We start from the raw sequence: 20,505 nt of genomic DNA, 5'->3' as shown, positions 1-20,505 counted from the left end.
AATAGTATTTTTTTTATAATATGCTACAAATATAAATACTAATCTATAATTATCAAAATACATGAAGTACTTGGGCTGCTTTTTCTTTTTTAAATTTGTTCACTCTCTCACTAATTCATGGTATTTAGCTATGCAAATTGAAAAATGGTTCCCACAGTCATTAATAAGAATTCATGAGGTTCTTCTGTACTTGCCCCCCAAAAGTATTTAATATGTAATAAAGAAAACACTTATATGATGTACATTAGTTTTATTCTATACACAGAAGTCCTCAGGAAATGTGACCTTCAACAAATAAAAAGCTCATGTAGTATAAAATAATGAGAAAAACAATGCAGTCAATTACAGTAGGCTTTCATATATAAAACTGTATGAAAAATATTTCTAGTAATTTGGTCTCATAACAATATACATTTATTTTAACAGTAGAAACACATTTTGAATGTGAGAAATATCATTGTTTTAAGTTTCAGTTCCTCATTTAGTTTCCATGCCAGCTTTCTTTTTAGTTGCACTTTAAAAAGAGAAACAAAGACTTTCATTAATTTAATTTGTTTTGCATATGGGTAAAAAAGAAAAAACCTCAAAGGTCAAGATGAAACTGAAAAAAGTGTCAAACTACAATACATAGACCCTTCGAGCCAAAGGAACATGTATGACAAGGTAGCTAAAAATGGTAAGATTAATGGGATCATGCGTGTAAACTTTTAAGCAAAGAATGCTAAATATTAAGACACATTTATTGAAAGCAAGCCAAACTACATCACAATAGTATCATTATTTATTCAAACAGAACCCTGTTACCATATCATAGCCTGTTACCACTACCAGGGAAGTATTCTCCTGTTATTTCCAGTCACATTCAAATGGTTTTATACATACAACGTTACTCACTGAATTGGAGTACTCTCTCTTCCCAATGCAATACAACATCCTTAATGTTAGTGACTGTTTTGCTTTAGTTAAAACAAACTAATGTTTTAAACCATTAAGTAAGGGTTATATTTCAAAAGAATTATGTGGGGTTTTAGCTGTGTCACTCCCATGGACTTTAACAAGAGTCATGTGGCTAAAACCTCATGCAATGCTTTCAAATTTTAAGGTAGCTGATGAACATATTTCACTGCATTAGCACTGCCTAGTGTCTTTTGCTAGTATGAGATGCCGGGAAGCTGGTAGTGTAATAGAAAGTCACCATTGCCTGCCTATTCCAAAAACCTTTGATTTAGGACCTGTGCTTTTTTCACAAATGCTTTCAACCTCACTATAACATTGTAGGGAAGTTCTTCCAGTCACCAGCAACTAAGCAGTAAAATTATACGTACACACATGGTATAGAAATTATTCTCCCAAATGTAACAGAATACAAACTTATATCAAAACATCTGAAGTACTGTAAATCCAATTCTCTCCTCCAACACACCACTCCCTTTTTAAAAAATAAATATGAGAGGGGCACATTATTTGGAAGGTTAGAATTGGGCTCATTACATTGACTTAAAAAGCTCAGGTTTTACATTTTCAATATGACATTTTTAGTGTTTATAGAACACATTAAACAGACATGTATGCTGATTTAATTTTTCACCAGAATTCTTAGTTGAAAAGAGTTCAACATTTCAATTGTGTGCAATTTTATCTTATAATACACTATCCAATTAAGATACTTGAAAATATATTTACTATGCATATCAACTCCCATTTAACAAAACAAAAGAAAATGATCCATAAGAAGAAAACTTAGACAGTCCATTCAAGTACCATAATTATGTGCAAAATCCGTTTATCTTAAAAACCCGAGACTGCCAGAAGGGCAATATATGAATAATTGGGCAACTGGTGATGTAAATCCCAACCAAAATGTATTGCTATTGTAAAGTAAACATAAAAGCCAATATACTCATATGGGTAAAGCTATCAACAAATTTCTAACACTTTCTAGACATTTTGATGGTGAGTAACAGGCATTAATGTTAAATCAAATTCCCAAATAAAATATTAGAAAAAATTATAAAAATATAGTTAACATTTGTAGTGTATAATTCTCTATATTCACTCTAACATGCACACATCTTACAAAATACCTTAAAATTATTAGCTGTAGAAATATGGATTACGACAACATATGAACGACAGTCTTGATGTGCACACCCAATCCAATCGCATTTGGTCTTGAAGGTGTTTTTCTTCAGGGTTATAGCTATATAGTCTGGCAAGTAAACCCCAATACGAAACCCAACAGTACTAACCTGATCCCAAATTCCATGTGCATGCAAGTGCTCTCAAACATTTCTGTTCTCCATCTCCCTGTTAACCCCTGAAGAAGAGCTGGTGAGAATGTGAACAGTAACTAATAAGCCAAGTAGAAAATCTCATCAATCAAGTCCGGTAGAAGTAATCCATGGCAGAAAAGAAAATGGGTTCTTACTGTCTCATCTCACAGCAACTTTTTAAACAGTATCAAGTTTTCTTCAAGTAAGAAAATTGTTTAATATAATGTTGTGATTAAGTTAAAAATGTAGCATGTGATCTGGTTAAGAAATGACATCATGGGTGTCACTGTTAGGTCTCTGCCGTATAGTCAATGGAGGTAGCGGCTTTCCATAGAAATCTACGTAAGAAACATACCAGAAGAAAAACATGTTAGTATCGAATTTACAACATCTTTTTCAAAAGGACAGATTAATTCTGTTGAATTCTTGCTGCCTTAAAAACCAGGCAGACCACAATTTTAGGGCCAGATCCTGCAAACAATTACTACCCTGTGTAGCATTTACTAATGCTAATAGTGCTATTGATTTAAATGGGGTAAATCACATTATTAAGCACTATACCCAATAAAGAGTGTTTGTAGGACCGACCATTTAGAAAAACATCCAAACACAGCACTATTGAATACTGCAGGCATATACAGGCTTGACTAAGTCTAGCAATTATGCAATTGCAAAATCAGGGACAGGGACACCTATTCTAGTAAAGAAAATTAGGCCTAGTTTTTCAAAAATGACCAGCAATTTTGGACACCTGACTTCACACACCTTAACGGGGTCTGATTTTCAGAAAGTACTGAATTGCCACTCTCTGAAAATTCAATGTTCTAATGGTGTCTCAAGTTGGGCAGCCAGACATTAAGGTATTCAAAATCACTAATTACTTTGGAAAATTTAGGCCCCAATCTTTAATTTTGACACTACAGCAGTCTAATATATATAAATATAGATATAGATATATATTTTGTATTTCTGCTTCTTGGTCTAAACATCACCAATAAAAATAACTTCATCAACGTGTACTGCTATTACCAACTTCATTTTTCATTTTCTGACCATATTGACATAGGACCACAACTCACACAGACATGCTCGAATGATCAGATTACTTGATTGGATGACCTAAAATTATGGCAAATTACAGGTATGCCATGTTGCCCAGGTAAGATATAAATATTTCATATGAATTAAAAATGGCAGTTATTTTATGCTTTATTATTGTTTCCTTGCTCATATCACTTCTATTATAGGGTATTCATGTTTACAGTGTCCAGGCTAAAAATCACTCATCTTGGTGGTTCTTTTGCTCAAAATGCTTCTCCGAGTCATTGTACAATACATATTAAGAAATAGGCACTTTGGAGTAAGCATATTAATGGATTGTAAGAGTAACTTGTAAAAAATAACTAAAAAAAAAGCAATATATGGTGGTTAGATTACATGGTTAGGCTTTCTTTTGTTTCTCTTTCCTTGGAGGAACTGCTCAGTTCCTTCAGGAAGATGCATACACCAGACCTTCTGGTCTCAGCTATGTAAAGTCCTGGAAACATTCTGAACACTGCACATTCTGAAGAAGACAGAACTGAATAGATAACACCACTTAAATTCATAATAAAAAATTGAGAATAACAATTCATAGGTGACAGAAATTGGCAAGAGCTACCTAGACCTTGCAAGAAGAAGGTATCAAAATTAGAATTGCTTCTGTGGTCAAAATGGCATTGCTCCTCAAGGTCTGCAGTTCTCAACTGTGCCGTTTAATGAATTACATACAAAACTTTTGATAGAATTTGACTGAAGCCTCTTCTTTTATTCTCCTCTAAGTGAGAATGTGTCCAAAAGTCTGAGACCACTTATATTTTAGTTCTTATAACAATCATGCTAGCCCTCTGAATTGGATGTTGTAGTCATTTTTAGCCATCAGTGCAATGTGTTTGCAGCCAGCAATAGGTTTTCAGGTGCGAAAATTTGATTCCCAGCACCAAGTTACAAGCATGACAAAACAGAGGAAAGAGATCCTGCCTTACATAAACAGTTGTTATTTTTTACAAACTAGCATGCGAATTAGTACATGCAAAATATTAAAAATAAAATAAAGTGTCAAGAATGGTTGGTAACAAGAAACAGGTGGAAAACAGGAAAATGAACAAGCAGCTTTTAGAACCCTTTGAATCTCAATTTCAATAGTATTGACAATGGAACTGTAAATCTTAAACCAATTATAGCTTGCCATTGCAAATTTTCAGATTTTTTTTTTTAAACTCACAACACTGAATATATATTACAATTCACATTAAAAATATATATGCCTTTACAAGAATTTTTATCTATAAATGTAATGATCTGTGGTTAAATAGTTTTTAGAGTTTAGAATTAACAAACGCAAGCAAATTCAGGTCTTACTCCTTAAGTACATGTATACATGTTAGCAAGATCAGGGTTTTATTTTCCCCCATAATACTTAGGATAAGATCAGCTACTGAAGACTAGTTTTACACTGATGTAAATCCATTGAATTACTCCCATTTTACAGGTGTGAGAAGAGAATCAGGAGCACAACATTGACAGAACCATTTTGAATCCTAACAGGGTAAATGAAAGCTTTTGAGAGGCTTCTGTTATAGTCAGCCTCTCACTAAGTAACTAAAAAGGAATTTTAGGAAGATTGGGTTTGGAGGGCAATCTAAGCACTATATCAAAGCTGAAATAGTTTACGACTGATGCAAATATATCCTTCATCAAGAATAATGTGACACTCATTTACAAGTGTTGTGCTACAGTCACTTACCTAGCTGGCAAAATTTCAATCTTTGTTGGCTCTGCCTAAACATCCTGCATACAACTCTCCACAAAGAATGATGGAAGAATGATAAGATTCAGATCCTAAATAGCCTGATGATCTGTTACTATAGCAAGTCAACAGTATTAAGAAAAGTTTACTTTTCTGATAACACTCAAACAGCACTATAACCAGAGCCTTGCAGGTTTCTTTTACTGCATGTTACACAGTACTGATTTTTAGATCTCTATATTGCCATCACTGTACTATGCGTCTACTACACATCTAGAAATAGTCCAACATTTTAAAAAAAGACAGATAGAAATATTTCAAATTACTCTCCTATTCTTACTAACACACAGAGTCACACAAGAGTGACTAGGAATACTAAAGGAGCACTTGTGGTATTTCATGAGCATAGACAGAAACTAAAGCCACAGAAGTCACATTTAAGGGGATGGAGGCTTTAGATTCCCATATGATGTGCTTGCTTTATTGACCTAGCAAATATTTTTATAATACAGTCTTTGCAAGTGACTTGGGTAAAATAAACATGTTATAAAGTTATGACTGTGCATAAGTACAAGATGGTGTTTGAAGTTTAACAAATTGGTTATTTTCAGTGGCTTTTTTCTTGGCTAAAAGGCCCCAAAACTACTTTAAGTGGAGCACCTGCAAAAAGAATGTTCTCATCCTACAGTAATTGTGGTTCTTCGAGATATTGCAGTCCGTGTGGATCCCACTGTAGGCGTGCATGTGCCTCATGTGCACGAGATGGGATTATTTGAATAGCAGTGTCTGTTGCCTCCTTGTAGTTTTATGAGAGGGCGTAAAGGATGCAGCACCTGCAACTCTCCCCAGTTCCCTTGCAATTCAAAGCCTGGGCTAGCTCAAGACTGTGAAAAGCAGCGATGGAGGGCAGGTTGTGAGATCCACACTGATTACATCATCTTAAAGGAACTTGCAGTACCTGTCAGTTAAGTAACCTTTCTTCTTTGAGTTTGTGTCAGTGCAGATCACACTGCAGGTAACTGGCATGCTGTCTTCCCTCAGGTTGGTGGAGATGAGGAGTTTCAACTGTATCCGTCCAACAGCGACTGTAGTACTGCTCTCCCGACCTTGCCACCTGATTTAGCTGCTGACTACAAGGCACAGTGTTTGACAAAGGAGGTTACTTGTTGTTGCCGTACAGATCTCTGATATTGGCACACTTGTGAAGCAAGTGGTGGACTGTTGCTTATGCTCCGGTTTAGCACGCTTTGCAGTTTGTTGGGAGAGGTACAACATCCAACTGGTAACACCGCTTCATTGCGATATCCTTCATTACCCGTGACATGGCCTGACCTTTAGAAACCCTGGCTGTGACTAGATATAGACAGGGTGACAGTCTGAACAGCTCAGTCCTCGAAACGTAATAAAGTAAACTCCTGGATACCTCTAGTGTATGTAATTTCTTTTCTCACAATTCAGTGTGGCTTTGGGAAGAAAACTGGCATATTGATTGATTGCTTAAGGAGGTCTCAGAATTTCACCTAAGGAATGAACTTATTGGGGAGGAGGGGGGCTCAGCACCATCTTTTCGCTGTTGAATGGATAGGATCGGCCATATGTGCTTGAAGCTCCCTCACTCGTCTAGCTGAAGTGAGAGCCACTAGGAAGACAGTATTCAGAGCAAAGTGATGCAAGGAGCATTCTGAGAGAGAATAAAATGGAAACTCCATGAGCCTCAGGAGGACTGCACTGAGGTCCCAGGCAGGGGGTAGGTTTTCTGACATATGGGTAAGTATGTAATAGCACTTTGAGAAACTTCAGTACTGAAGAGGGATGAGGAAGGGAAGTAGGTGGGGGGAGGATATGGAAATGAATGGGGTAGCCATGGGCAATGATGTTCAGCGCCCACTTGTCTGAAGCAATATCAGACCAAGCCCGATGGAACAGGCAATGTGGCTTCTTAAGATGGCTGCTGTCTCCTGATCATTTCTGATGTGGTTCCTGACATTCCTGTCAAATCTGCTGTTTAGCTGCTGGGGTGAGGTGAGTGATGGAGGAGGCAGATGATCTCAAGTATTGCAATGGTTTCTGTGGTGGATAGACCCGATGTCTACCCTAAAAACAGGGGTGTCTGCTGTCTCTCGCTTTAGGCTGATATTTGTAGGGCTTCCTAGAGGGGTAGTATATAAATCCCTAGTGACCCCAGCGTGGCCCTTAAATTTTTCAAAGACTGGAGTGCTTTGTCCATTCTTTTGCTGAAGAGCTCATTCCCTCGAGCAGGAGGGTCCTATATGGTGTCTTGGACCTCCTTTGGTATTTCAGATGTCAAGAGCCATGGTCATAACTGTGGCCATATCAGAGGCATCTATGGCTGCCCACAGAGCTGTTCTAGCAACTGTTCGGCCTTCTTTAATGATCTCTCTAAATTCCCTCCTAGCATCCTGTGGTACATTTAAGAGGAAAGGGACCAAACTTTCCTATGTCAGGAAATTACATCCAGCAAACAACTCTTCTTAGTTTGCCACACAGAGTTGCAGTCAGGCAGATGAGTAGACTTTGCACCCATAAAGGTCCAGCTTTTGGGGGTGTTTGTTCTTGGGCTTGTCTTTGTTGAGTTTTGACTTTTCCGCCTCTGATGATGGTGGTCTCGGTAGTGATGTAACAAGGGAGCCTGTTGTCCTCCTCTTCCTGGAGGTACAAGAGGGAAATCTGCTGTGAGACACCTGAGATGGTGGCTCCCATTCAGGCCAGCGTGACCAGGGCAACATACTGGCCAGTTGCAGCTGTTGGCCCAATGCCACTCATACCTCCTTTGCAGCAATGCCTTGAGAGAGGGATCTCTGGTACCAGCTCTAGGGCTGGCTCTCAGAAAGTAGAGGAGAAGCATTTCTGCTCAACACCATGGAGCAGGTGTAAACCAGTGATGGTGAAGAAGAGTAAGACTCTTCAAATGACAGTGCCATGGAGTAAGGGCTCAGATCCAATTCTGGTGCTGGGTACTACCCTGGTACAAATGATGTCCCCAGAGGGGATCTCGACAGTTCTGAGAGAGCATACATAGGGCTTGTAATCAGCAGGGTGGTTGGTGCTGGTGCCTTCATTGATACTAGTGTTGATGCTTGTTTACTGAATTTTGCTCCTTCCTCAGACGCTTTGACCTTGGAGGAGTGAAGATGCTTCTCCTCCCTATGGGATGGTGTCTCCTGATGCTCAGAGCTGTGTTTGAGCTCCACTTTCTTTTGGTCTCACCGCTCTGTTGGTGCACCTTTGCTGGCTCCGATGATGACATTGTCTGAGCCAGAGGCGCCGCTGCCAAAGATGGGGTTGTCAACTCTGGTGTCAATGTAGTGGTGACTGGTGCTGAAGGACTTGGTCAATGTCAACATAACCAGTGCCAATTTTGGCATCATCTTCTTTCCTGCCATTCTTTCACTACTGGACCCTGTGATATTACTCCTGAGGGCATTCTGCACCAAAAAAATAAAAATTCTGTGTACAATATTTTAAAATTCTGCACATTTTATGTGTCAAATAAATGTGGAAGCTCCAACATGGCACTGAGGAGGACAGGCCACTGGTTGCACAGAGGTGGGAGATCACTCTGCAGCTCTTCCACCCTCCACCCCCCAGGACACAGACTCAGCAATGAGGCTGCACCCAACCCTGACACAGCACAAGGACCAGGCCTGCCTCAGAAGCACCCCAGGGCCCTGCCCCTCCGTGCCAGGTGCACAAGGTGTGGGCAGGCAGGCTCGCTCAGCCCGGCAGGATCCATCCAGGTGTGGGTGAAGAGGGTTCAGTATGGGGCAATCTGGGTGCGGGCAGCTCAGAGGTGGATCCGGGTGCGGGACGCGATTTGGACGCACCAGGGTTTGTTGGGGGGTTCTGGGTGCAAGGGTAATGGGACTCTGTGGGGGAGTCCAGGTGAAGGTGATTGGAGCTCAGTGATGGTGGGGATCTGGGGGTGGGGGGGATAGAGCTTGGCAGAGGGTCTGAGTGTGGGGGTTCAGATGCTGGGGGGAGTGGGGCTCAGTGAGGTGGGGATCCGGGTGCGGGTGACTTGGCAGGGTGGTCCAGGTACAGGGGGAGTGGGGCTCCGCATGGGGGGTTCTGGACAGTGATCCCTCCCCCTGCAGCTGAGGAGCGACGGGTGCAGGAAACGGGGGCAGTTTGCAGAGCTTCCTGCAGCCTGGGGAGAAATCTAGGGGTGGGTCTGACCCAACTCTGGATGCTGTGCAAGGGAAGAGGAAGTCCTCCCCTCCCCAGCCCAGCCGGGACTACCACATTCACCTGGTTTCGTCTTGCTGCCATGGGCAATAAGAAGGAACTGAAGGACGGTCATGGCCGTTCTGCCCTTTATGCCCTTGCATGGGAGTATGAGGCAGCACAGGGAGCATGGTGGCCCCAAAAGACACTGTTAATCAAAAACATGTGCTCTCATACACCTGAATGCCTAAAATGGGATTCACACTAACATACTCGAAGAAGAACTTCAGTTTTTAAACTTCAGCAAATATTATATGTAGCAGGGGACAAAAGGACCTGAAATCACAAAAACACAATGGATTTGACTGCTCTAGGGTTTAAAAAGTTGTTTCACAGAGTTAATTACTGGGAAAATTTTGCACTAATTAAATAAATCCCTGAGAAGAACAAGGGTAAACAATGTTTTTGCACTTGCTTGCTAGATCCAAACTCCCATGGTCTTCAATGGATACCTGCAGTCAATAGGAGTTCCTCTCACAGCATCTTTCATTCAAGGATCTCAAAGTGCTTTTAAAGTATTATCACAATTTTACAGATGGGAAAACTGAGGAATACAGAGGTTAGGTAACTTGTCCAAGGTCACACACAGCCAGTGGCAGAGCTGGGAATAGAACCTAGGTCTCTTGATTTCCAGTCCCGTGCTCTAGCCACAAAACAGAAAGCCTCACTTATGAGCAAATCAGATGTAAGCAAAGAGCATGACCCTTTCCCTTCTCTCCCTACCTCTTTTCTGGCTTTTCTTTCTCTCTTTCTTCTCTTTAAACTCCTTAAAAGAAGAGTAAGATTGTTTTATGATTAAGATTTAATAAATATAAACTACAGATACTTCTCTTATTGCACGTAACAGTGTCTCCTGTAGAAAGTAAATTTTTTCTTTTAAAATCTCATTTCACTTATAACCATTTGATCAGAATTTGAAAAAAACACTAACGTAAAAAAAAACAACGTACACTATAAAAGCCTCTGTATGGCACTGGGACCAAGCTGTAATACCAGACAATATACAAAACAGCTCTTGCAGGGTCTGCCGTAAAAGGAGATGTTTTATGCAAACAAACAATACTGAAATTATTTCCGCCCTAAATAGATATTTAAATTAGAATAAAGAGAAATAATTCAGCTCAAGGAGGAAAAGTTAAAACCAGCAATCTCCTATATTTTAATACAAGTTACTAAGCTTAATCCTCCCAGCATTTGGTGCAGTTTACAGGGACATTTTCTATTACAGTGTCAGCTATGTAATTCAAAAGTTCACAAATGCCTTTAATTTTCATTCTGGCAATAAAACAGATCCAGATCTATGCCAAAGTACACATGGATGGTGCCCATAACATGTTACATTTTTAAAAAATTAAAAGTAGTTCTTTGTTTCAAAATATTTTGGAACTGTCAAATTAAAGTTCTTCACATTCAGAATGTTGTCAATACATATGGATAATTGAAATGTATATTTGATTTACTTCTAAGTTTTAAAAGCATTTTAAACTACTATGAAGTAAAAAAAGAAGGGTTTGAGTTTGAAATTTTAAGGGATGGGCCCTATTACTGCAGTATTATATGGCATATCATAATAGGTATGTGCATGCTATTGTACAAACATCCTCAAATGATTTATGACACCACATGCTGCTTTGAACTCCTTTTGAGGGAAAAGGAAATAAAGAGAACAAACACACTAAAAAAAGGAACCGAAAATCAAAAAGATGCTTTTAACAAGCAAAGGGTTAGTTTTTGGTTGAAGGTATTAAAGAAATAAAAAGGTGAAGAATGGAATGAATGTATAAGAACAACAAATGGTGCTCTTTTTTTAAAAATTACCAGAATGACGGGTTTCACCAAGAGGTTCAAGTTTTCGAAGTCTATTAACGTTGGGGGTTCCCCAGCCAACTAAAGAAAAATAAACACAATAAAAAACGTATCACTGTCAAAATATTTGGCTCTGAAGAAAAGCTGGGAGGGAGGGGGAATCTTTCGCCTCAGGAGACAAGAAAGTATCGGGGAGTGGGGAGAGGAATACTTTCTACATGGTGTATTAAGTGAATCCACTGGAAACAAAATACTATTTAAAATGTAATGTAAAGCAGCGATGAAAAATATCTTAATATTTTAGAGAGAGTTGCACTTATTAAATTCTTGCACTTTTGTTAAGCAACAGACAAAACACTTTCCCTGTTTCCCCAGCTTTGTACTTTCAACCTAATATTAACTCCATACACTGTAAAAGATTCCATCAATAGATGCAGATACTGAAAAAGTTAACCAATTAAAAGCTGGAAGAACAGTGTACTTCCATCAGATAGGACAACCAGATCATCCTGAAAATCAAGACACTAGCCATTTGTAAGACAAGATATCTAAATCATCTCTGAAATATTTTTGTACCTGCCTGTTAATTGCTGTAGGTACCATCAGTATTTTTCCCCCCCTGCCATAGAAGTAATGTTCAAGTTATACCAAGGTGCATGATTTCCAAGATCTGTGAGGAGTTCAAAAGATTAAGTTTTCTACTGGCAGTTTTACATATTAATAATCAGATTTTTCTTACTCAGCACATTATGAGCGTTCTTGGAAGGATGTCACCGGGCCTTCTTTTGGCTTTCTCGAAAGCAAGTGATTGTGTGTTTTCTACAGCTGTTCCTACTGAAGAAGCTCACAATGTGACGAGCAAGAAATCAGAATGGTCACACTTTATATTTAAGTAATATTAACAATTTATAAAGGGCTATTATTGATATATGTAGTTATACCAAATAAATTACATCTAAATGGGGAGTTATTGAAGCAGAGCTATATATTACTCTTCTACAGCCATGCTGGTCAATTTTCCCAAGCCCTAACTAGGAACTGAGAAAATATACCCTGCAGGTTAACTTGCCCTAGTGAGTTGAAAGCCTACTGACATAATGATAGTGCTCACCAGCCTCATACAAGTGGGGATCTACATGGGCAATTCTCAAAAGAAACTAATCAAACAATGATGGCATAATCCTGTGTGAAAACTGTTTTTCTCTGCATGTTTAAAAAGCCAAGTCTTTTAAGGGCCCAGCTTTCATGAAGTGGCACACTTATCACCACAGGGTATTTAACTCACCTGGTGGAAGAGGTGGAGGTGGGGTCGGATTTTTGGGAACAGCTTCCTCTGCACTGATTGGTTCCACCCTGTGACTCCTTTTTAACTTCAGTTTCTTTATTTTCTTTTTACTGGTATCTACACCAAATGGAAAGAAAACAGTTCATTGATCACACATTTACTGTTAAGAATGAACTCTACAGTACTGTACAGATGTGTCCTTTTGATGACTATAAGTGTTGGGATGGACTGCTCTAAGTATTTTCATTCTGTATGTAATGAACAGCAGTCCTGACGTGATATAACCCACACAACAGACTTTTAAACCTTATTACTGTAAATAATCAAGTATGTACATGTAAGGTCCAAAGTTTGTCAGATAGGTGAGTACAACTCATTGATATTAATGCAAGGTGTGTTATGGATTTGAAGGTACTGGTAAAAATGGGTCGATTGTAACTGGATAAGACTGATGAATACACTAATTCTTGATTGAATTATGACATTCTTCTGTACAGTAACATAATTGTGCATTTGTATCCTTCAGTTATTTGTGATGTGGCATACACAAAGTCATACAGACACAGGAAAGAGTTGGGTGAAAAATAAGAATCAAATTAAATATAACAGTGGTAGTTATGAGAGTAAGAGGCTATATTAAAATTGGAGTTATCACCTGAATCAAGGCATTCTGAGGTTTGTTGGTCACCCTCTTCTTCATGCTCCAATTGCTGTGCAAGTGCAGATTTGTATGTTTCTATAAGTCTATAATCATTTGTTTTTTGGCTACAGCTGCTGGTCAGGCTCTGTGTGTCCATTTGTTCCTGCTCTCCTCTAGGTTTCAAGGCAATGGCATCCTTTTCAATCTCCATCCTCTGCCTCTTCTCTTGTTCAATTCTTTTTTCATTCTAGCAAAAGTAGTACAAGATGTCATTTTAACAATATTGAGTGTCAGAGACTGCTCTAAAAAGATAGGAAGAGCATCCTAAACACAAGGGGGTAGACTCTGATCGACCATTTTTAAAAAAAAATTCTCATGGGTAGCGTAATTAACAAGTTTCAAGAATGTGCAAATGAGGAAATAAAACCCCAAGTTTCACAAGATGCTGCTCAAGATTTAACCTAGAAAAATGAACAACTAAAAGCTCTAGAAGTGATGTTTAGACTTCTGAGTGGTAACCAGTTTAGGGAGGAATGGCTGCACACAGCTTCATGGCCTAAATGCATTTTCGTTCTTTTTACTTTTTTTAAATGCCATGCTAGAAAAAGATACAAGTACAAACAGTGTCAATACCCCGAGCAAGAGAATTAAAAACTTTTACTAACTCCTTCAATTTCTATTTATTTTGTTTAGAAAAAACACCCACGTTTTGAAATCCCTTGCAAATCACCATTTTGTCTTGGTGGAACACTGATTACGTACTGCAGACTTGACAGAGTCTCTGTTCTGCAAGTTCCACATAATGAGCAGCTCTGCAGCACTTGTAGCATTCTCCTTCTCCCCCCGCCCCACAAAGGTGCATTACTGTAGGATCCTGTGAAATCTGTCATTGGGCACATCACTGACTTTACATGATATGATCGTGTGGATGCTCGTCCTGGAGAGTAGGACCAAACCTGGACTATTTACATTTATCGGAGCTCACTATTTTTTCTATAAGCACAATATCTTAAATCAAACAAAAGACAAATATGGTACACTAAATATGAATCTGATGACTATTTGAATTAAAAGGAAGTGTCTGAAGAAAAATTTATAGAGTTTTCATGTTCCATAACTAAGACACCAGTCCAACAGCTCTAAACCAATTGAAAATACTGTATTATGCCGCAAGTCTGTATGGCTAAGTAAGGCAGGGGGACCCTATATGACTGGCGACATGGTTGAAACAGCTCCCGTAAAGCCAAAATAAAACCTCACTTTTGCAACAAAAATTAAAAAGAGTGAATGAAGCTGATTCCAATTAAATGGGTAACCGAAAATGGCTTCTTCTGAACATTGCAACAGTTTATTCTGAAAATTCTGCAGTAAATTGCATGGCAAACAAAACACTTTTCTTAAATTGGTACCAAGATATTTCTTTATTGTTAGATTACTGATACAACTTCACAGAACACAAAAAACAGTTACTAACCTTTCGTAACTGTTTTTCTCCAAGATGTGTTGCTTATGTGCATTCCATGTTAGGTGTGCGCGCGCTGCATGCGCCGGTGCCCGAGATTTTTCCCCTCAGTGGTATCCATTGGGTTGGCTCTAGCACCTTCTGGAGCTACACACTTGTGTGTCATTATAAGGGGTGCCGCCTGCCACGCACCCTCTCAGTTCCTTCTTGCTAGTTAACTCCATCAGAAAGCAATAGAAAAAGATAGGAGGGTGGGTCATGGAATGGACATGAACAACACATCTCAAAGAACAACAGTAACTAGTAACCGCTTTTTCTTCTTCGAGTGCTTGCTCATGCCCATTCCATGTTAGGTGACTCACAAGCTCAGAGCTCATGGACACTCTCTTCTGTAACTGCCGTCATCTTGGGCCTGCTGGGTAATGATGTAGTGGGATGCGAAGGTATGCACCAACGACCAGGTTGCGGCTCTGCAGATGTCCTGAATTTGGACCTGCGCGAGACACGCTGCTGATGAAGCCTGGGTTTGTGTGGAGTGAGCGGTTAAGATGGATGGAGGCAGGACATTCGCCTGCTCATAGCAAGCCCAAATACAGGCAGTTATCCAGGACAAGATCCTCTGGGCGGACACAGGAAGCCCTCTCATCCTTTCTGCTATTGCTACGAAGAGTTGCGTGGACTTGCGGAAGGGTTTTGTCCTTCTCAATATAAAAAGCAAGGGCACGCCTAACGTCCGAGTGAAGCCGCCGTTCCTCAGAGTTCTTGTGAGGTTTCTGGAACAGACTGGTAGGAAAATGGCTTGCTTGTTATGGAATTGTGACACCACCTTTGGTAGGAAGGCCAGATTGGGGCACAGTTGGACCTTGTCCTTAAAGAACACAGTGTAAGGCAGTTCTGACATAAGAGCCTTGATTTCAGAGATCCTTCTGGCTGAGGTGATCACCACTAGGAAGGCAACCCTCCAAGAGAAAAGTAGAAGGGGGCACGATGCTAATGGCTTAAAGGGGGGAACCTGTGAGTCTTGACAGAACCAAGTTTAAGTTCCATGGGGGGGTTGGCTCACGGACCTGAGGAGAGAGCCTCTCCAGCCCCTTGAGAAACCATATTGTCATCTCCTGGGAGAACACTGACCGGCTGTTCCCTGGAGGGTGGAGTGCTGAGATGGCTGCTAAGTGTACCTTGATAGTCATGAGAGCCAGACCCTGATGCTTTAAGTGGAGCAAATAAACCAAGATAGACTGGAGGGAAGATTGAGATGGAGAGAGCGCATTGAGAAGCTCAAATTGAGAAATGCTTCCACTTGCCCAGGTAGGTAGCCCTGGTGGAAGGCTTTCTATTACCTAGAAAGATCTGCTGGACCTGTTCCGAGCAAGCCTGTTCTTCCGGGTTCAGCCATGCAGCATCCATGCACTTGGGTGCAAGGAGGCGAGATTTGGGGAAGGAACCAGCTACGGTCTTGTGAAATTAGGTCTGGATCGAGTGGGAGCGAGATTGGGGTTGCTACCGACAGGTCCAGCAGCGTGCCAAATCAGTGTTGATATGGCCATGCCAGGGCTATCAGAACAACTCTCACCTTGTCCCGTTTGATTTTTAGGAGGACCTCGTGAACCAAGGGGATCAGAGGAAAGGCATAGAATAGGAGATCTGTCCATGGGTGGAGGAAAGCATCAGAGAGGGAGCCTGCGCTGTGCCCATGCAGCAAACCTCCAGGTGAAAGGAACACTTGTGGTGAGAGGAAAAGGAACTATTGAGGTGATCCGCCAATACATTCTGGGCTCCCGGGAGATGTGACACCTCAAGATGAACGGAGTGCTTTACAAAGAAGTCCCACAGATGGATGGCCTCCTGACATGGGGCCAAAGATCAAGCCCCACCCTGCTTGTTGATGTAAAACATGGCCAAAGTACTGTCTGTCAGGACTTGCACCACCTCGCCTGAGATCTGGGGAAGGAACACGTGGCATGCTAAGCGTACCACCCTAAGCTTCCTGACATTTATGTGCAGAGAGAGTTCTTCTTGGGACCAGAGGCCCTGAGTTCTGAGTTTGGCGCCTCACCCTAAGTCTGACACATCCAAGATTAAAGTACATGCCGCCATGTGCCCCAACAGCTTGAGGCAAACCTGAGCTGTTGTGATTGGGTGGACCTTGACATTGGATATCAGGTCTGACCTGGGCTTGAATTAGGCCTCCGGCAGAAAGGCCCTGGCTTAGGTTGAGTCGAGCACTGCCACAATAAATTTTATTCTCTGAACCGAGGAAAGAGTGGACTTCTGCTCGTTTATCAGCAGACCCAGCGCTCGGAAGGTGGCTTGGACCATGCTGATACTTTTCTGTATTTAAGCCTTCTACCAACCTTTGCTCTGCCAGTCAAGGTACGGGTAGAGCTGGATGCCTCGCTGTCTGAGGAAGGCTGCTACTATCGCCATACATTTCATGAAAACCCGGGGGGCTGTCAATAGGCCAAAGGGAAGAGCGGTGAATTGGTAGTGGCGTTGACCCACTATAAAACTGAGAAATCTTCTGTGGCCACAGAAGATAGAAATGTGAAAGTATGCGTCCTTTAAGTCGAGAGTTGCGTACCAGTCTCCTGGATCCAGGGAGGGAATGATGGAAGCCAGGGAGACCATGCGGAACCTCAGTTTCTATTGAGGTGATGCAGGTCCAAGATAGGCCAGAGGCCCCCTTTGGGATTAGAAAATACCGGGAGTAAAACCCCTTCCCTCTCAAGTCTTGTGGAACCTCCTCCACAATCCCCATCCATAGGACAGACAACCTCCTGGACGAGGAGTTGCTCATGAGATGGGTGCCTGAAGAACGACGGGAGTGGGGGGGGTGGGAGTGAGAGGTGGATAAAAACTCACGGGTACATCTGCCTGTCCCTGTACTCAGGACCCAACGGACTGATATTATGTCTGACCATGCAGGGCTGAATAGGGACAGACAGTCCAAAACCAAAAGGGGAGTCAGATCCGAAACGGTGACTGGCACAGTACCCTCAGGCACACCTTCAAAAAGCCTGCCTAGGCCCCCAGGATATCAATGGCTGTGTGATGTCTCTGAGCTGCTCGAATTTCGAGACCCAGGGTCTCGGGACAGCCTCGTGTGGGGAGGATGAGGAGGTGGCTTGCATCAGAGGGGCTCCTTCCTCTTCCTCAACTATGTTCACCTGAGCCAACTCCTGAACATTGGTACAGGGGTCGGTATCGGAGTCGGGGTCCGGTGCCGAGTGGGAAGGAGCAGTAGCCTTAGGAACGATGGGAAGTAAGACCTGGTAATGGGGAAAACCCTCAGGGATTCCAGTAAGGCCATGGCATAGGCCAGTGGCCCATTGGCCAGGTGCTGGCAGGGGGACTGGCACTGAAGTCCAGTGGCAGATAGGCTGGGTTCTGGTGATGGGCTTTAGGTTGCACATAAGGTGGTCTTGACACCGGGATCAGGGACGGCTTGCCCTTAGAAGGTGCCAGGGGGCCAAGTGCCGGGAAGAATCCTGACGCTCTTTGTTCCTTCCTACTTCCGGTCACTGGAACGGACAGATGTCCCACTGGAGTTGGAGGAACTGGGAGAGAAAGCAGGCCCCTACCTGCTCGGGGTCTATGGATCGGTCAGACCACTGGTACCATGGTGGCCTCCAGGTGTCAGCGGAGGGTCCCGCACTGGACTCAATGTTCTAGGTGGAGTTGACGGTGCCATCGCAGGCCCGGGAGAGGAAGAGTAACCCGGCACGGGTCTCACTGTGCTGCCTTCTCTCCGCTTGTCTTTTTTCTGCACCGGTGAGCACTCTCTGTCAGTGCATTGCTTTTTCTGCTTCTTCCTTGGCACTGGACATGGTGAACGGTGCTGGGAAGAGCTCCGTGCCAGAGTGCTTCGCACTGACGCCAATGTGTTCGGTGCCGAATCCATGAGGGCGACTTCCATGTGGATAGCCTTCAGCCTAATGTCTCTGTCTTTTTTAGTACAGGGTCTGAAGTCCTGACAGATCTGGCATTTGTCCTTCAAGTGAGTCTCCCCTAAGCACTTCAAGCAGCTGGAGAGAGGGTCACTCACAGGCATAGGTTTGCCACAGGAGATAAAAGGCTTGAAGCCTGGGCACCAGGGCATGCCCAGCCCCTGGGGCGAAGGAGTCCCTCGACGACAGGAACTATCTATTTACATTATGTACACTAACGACGAAAACTATAGACACTGAACTATGATAACTAAGAATGAAGTTAGAGTCCAAAAACCACTGAGAAGAAAGCCTTGCCGGAGCAAGAGGGGTCGTTCCAGCAACCGTCATGGGCGGTAAGAAGGAAATGAGAGGGTACGTGGCTGGCAGTGCCCCTTTTATCGACGCATAAGCATGCAGCTCCAGAGGGTGCTAGAGCCGGCCCGACGGATACCACTGAGGGAAAAATCTCCAGGAACAGTGTGTGTGGCGTGCACACACGTAACATGGAATGGACATGAACACTCAAAGAAGAAACCAAGATTCTCAAGATGAAAGCTATCACAATGTGTATGCAACTTTATAGATGAACAAAACTCTCAAGAGCCCAGATTTTTATCATTGCTCAGACACCTCAGTTAATTGTAGGTCCAATATGATTGACATTTTTAAATACTCGTACCTCAGTGATTACAGTAGAGATTGGCTGGAAGGGGTTGCTAGAAATTGGCTCAGAGTCAACCTCCTTAGGTACACCTCTTCCTTCAAATTCAGTTTCTTTTCTTTCCCTTTGTTCTCTATTTTTTTGTTAAAAAACAGAAGAATCTTGAAGCAATAGAATCAGAAATATTAGAACACTTATTAGGTCATCTAATTCATCCCCCAACTCATGCTAGATTGTCTTTTTACAGAATGTCTGTGTTTTGAATACTGTACTCCAAAATGATAAAGTTCTGAGCTAACCTAAAAAAGAAAGATTGATTTTATTGAGTTAGTTTTCAATAATATAGCTCTAAATGGCCTGGGGCCAGGCTACCTGAAACTGCCTCCCTCCTCACAACATGCTGCCACAGTTATGATCAGCAGAGCTACTGATGATAGATTCCCCTCTACAAGCTACAGACCGGGCTGCTAGCAGGATGTTCTGAATAAGGGCTCTGGAATGTCCTCTGATCCCTGCTGTGCTTTAGCCCAGATTTGTCCATTTTTACTGCATCCTTTCTGCAGGGCACACTTGTTTCCCCTGGCCTTTGACATGAGTTCAGGAAGAACGAGGTATTGGCCAATACATTGGGGTGCTATCTGTATTTACAGCAGCTGCTTGGCAGAAGTGGCCTGTACTACATTAAATCCTTACAATTTATCTAGCACTGCTTTTCCTTGGATTTCCTAAATACTAAAGTAAATGGGGGACTGCTTCTGATAGCTCAGCATTGGTACTACAGCACTACATTTCATAGAAGTCCTTCATGGTTAATTCTAACTGGCTAATTAAAGCCTTGCATGGGCACTTCAGTGGTTTGTTTACTTAGATTTATAATCATTTGAACAGTGCACATCCAATGCAATGCCTGAAAACAGGTGTAGTGCTGATTAAAACTGATGTGAATAAATTCTCTGGCTGATGCATTCTGAAGTAACTGCACTTAGAGAGCACTCTTGGGGAGACTGTGTGAATGGAATCGCAGTAATCAATCAGGGAAGTTATTAAAGTATAGATTGAAACAGAATTCCACCTGAGTTATGAATACGTACAAATATCTCATGACAAGAGATTTATCTGATGCAAATAGCCAAATGAAAGTACCATGATAACTGTTAAATCTGAACCCAACTGCTGTCAGAAATAGCAAAGTCTACAAGCTGGGAAGACGGCCTCACCCCCAATGGCACTTCAAGTTTACCAATCCCCCAAAACTTTTAGCCAATTAAGTCTGAGCCAATTCTATAATACTTCCCAAGGTAAACAAACATGACCAGTAGCCATGGGTCAATTAAAAAATGTGGAAGCCATACATCCATTTGAGACATTTCTTCTCAGAACCCATTTCCCCATTACCTCTCCCAGACAGAGCAACTC

The 20,505-nt window shown here is 41.8% G+C and overlaps 1 protein-coding gene across 1 annotated transcript in view; it reads right to left on the bottom strand.

Moving 5' to 3' along the window:
• Positions 1-242: 242 nt before the first annotated feature.
• Positions 243-20,505, bottom strand: part of ARL13B (ADP ribosylation factor like GTPase 13B) — an 85,578-nt gene continuing 65,315 nt past the window's right edge. Inside the window, exons 6-10 of the mRNA XM_065412498.1 lie at positions 19,108-19,222; positions 13,053-13,284; positions 12,398-12,514; positions 11,125-11,193; positions 243-2,611 (exon numbers count right to left, since the gene is read on the bottom strand). Of these exons, the coding sequence (XP_065268570.1) occupies positions 2,535-2,611; positions 11,125-11,193; positions 12,398-12,514; positions 13,053-13,284; positions 19,108-19,222 (610 nt within the window). The 3' untranslated portion in view covers positions 243-2,534. The remainder of the gene's footprint in view (positions 2,612-11,124; positions 11,194-12,397; positions 12,515-13,052; positions 13,285-19,107; positions 19,223-20,505) is intronic.

This window comes from Emys orbicularis, chromosome 1, assembly GCF_028017835.1.
Source record: "Emys orbicularis isolate rEmyOrb1 chromosome 1, rEmyOrb1.hap1, whole genome shotgun sequence".
In the NCBI taxonomy this organism is placed as follows: Eukaryota; Metazoa; Chordata; order Testudines; family Emydidae; genus Emys; species Emys orbicularis.
The sequence above is the reverse complement of the archived record's forward strand: the minus strand, read 5'-3'. Positions and strand labels throughout refer to the sequence as shown.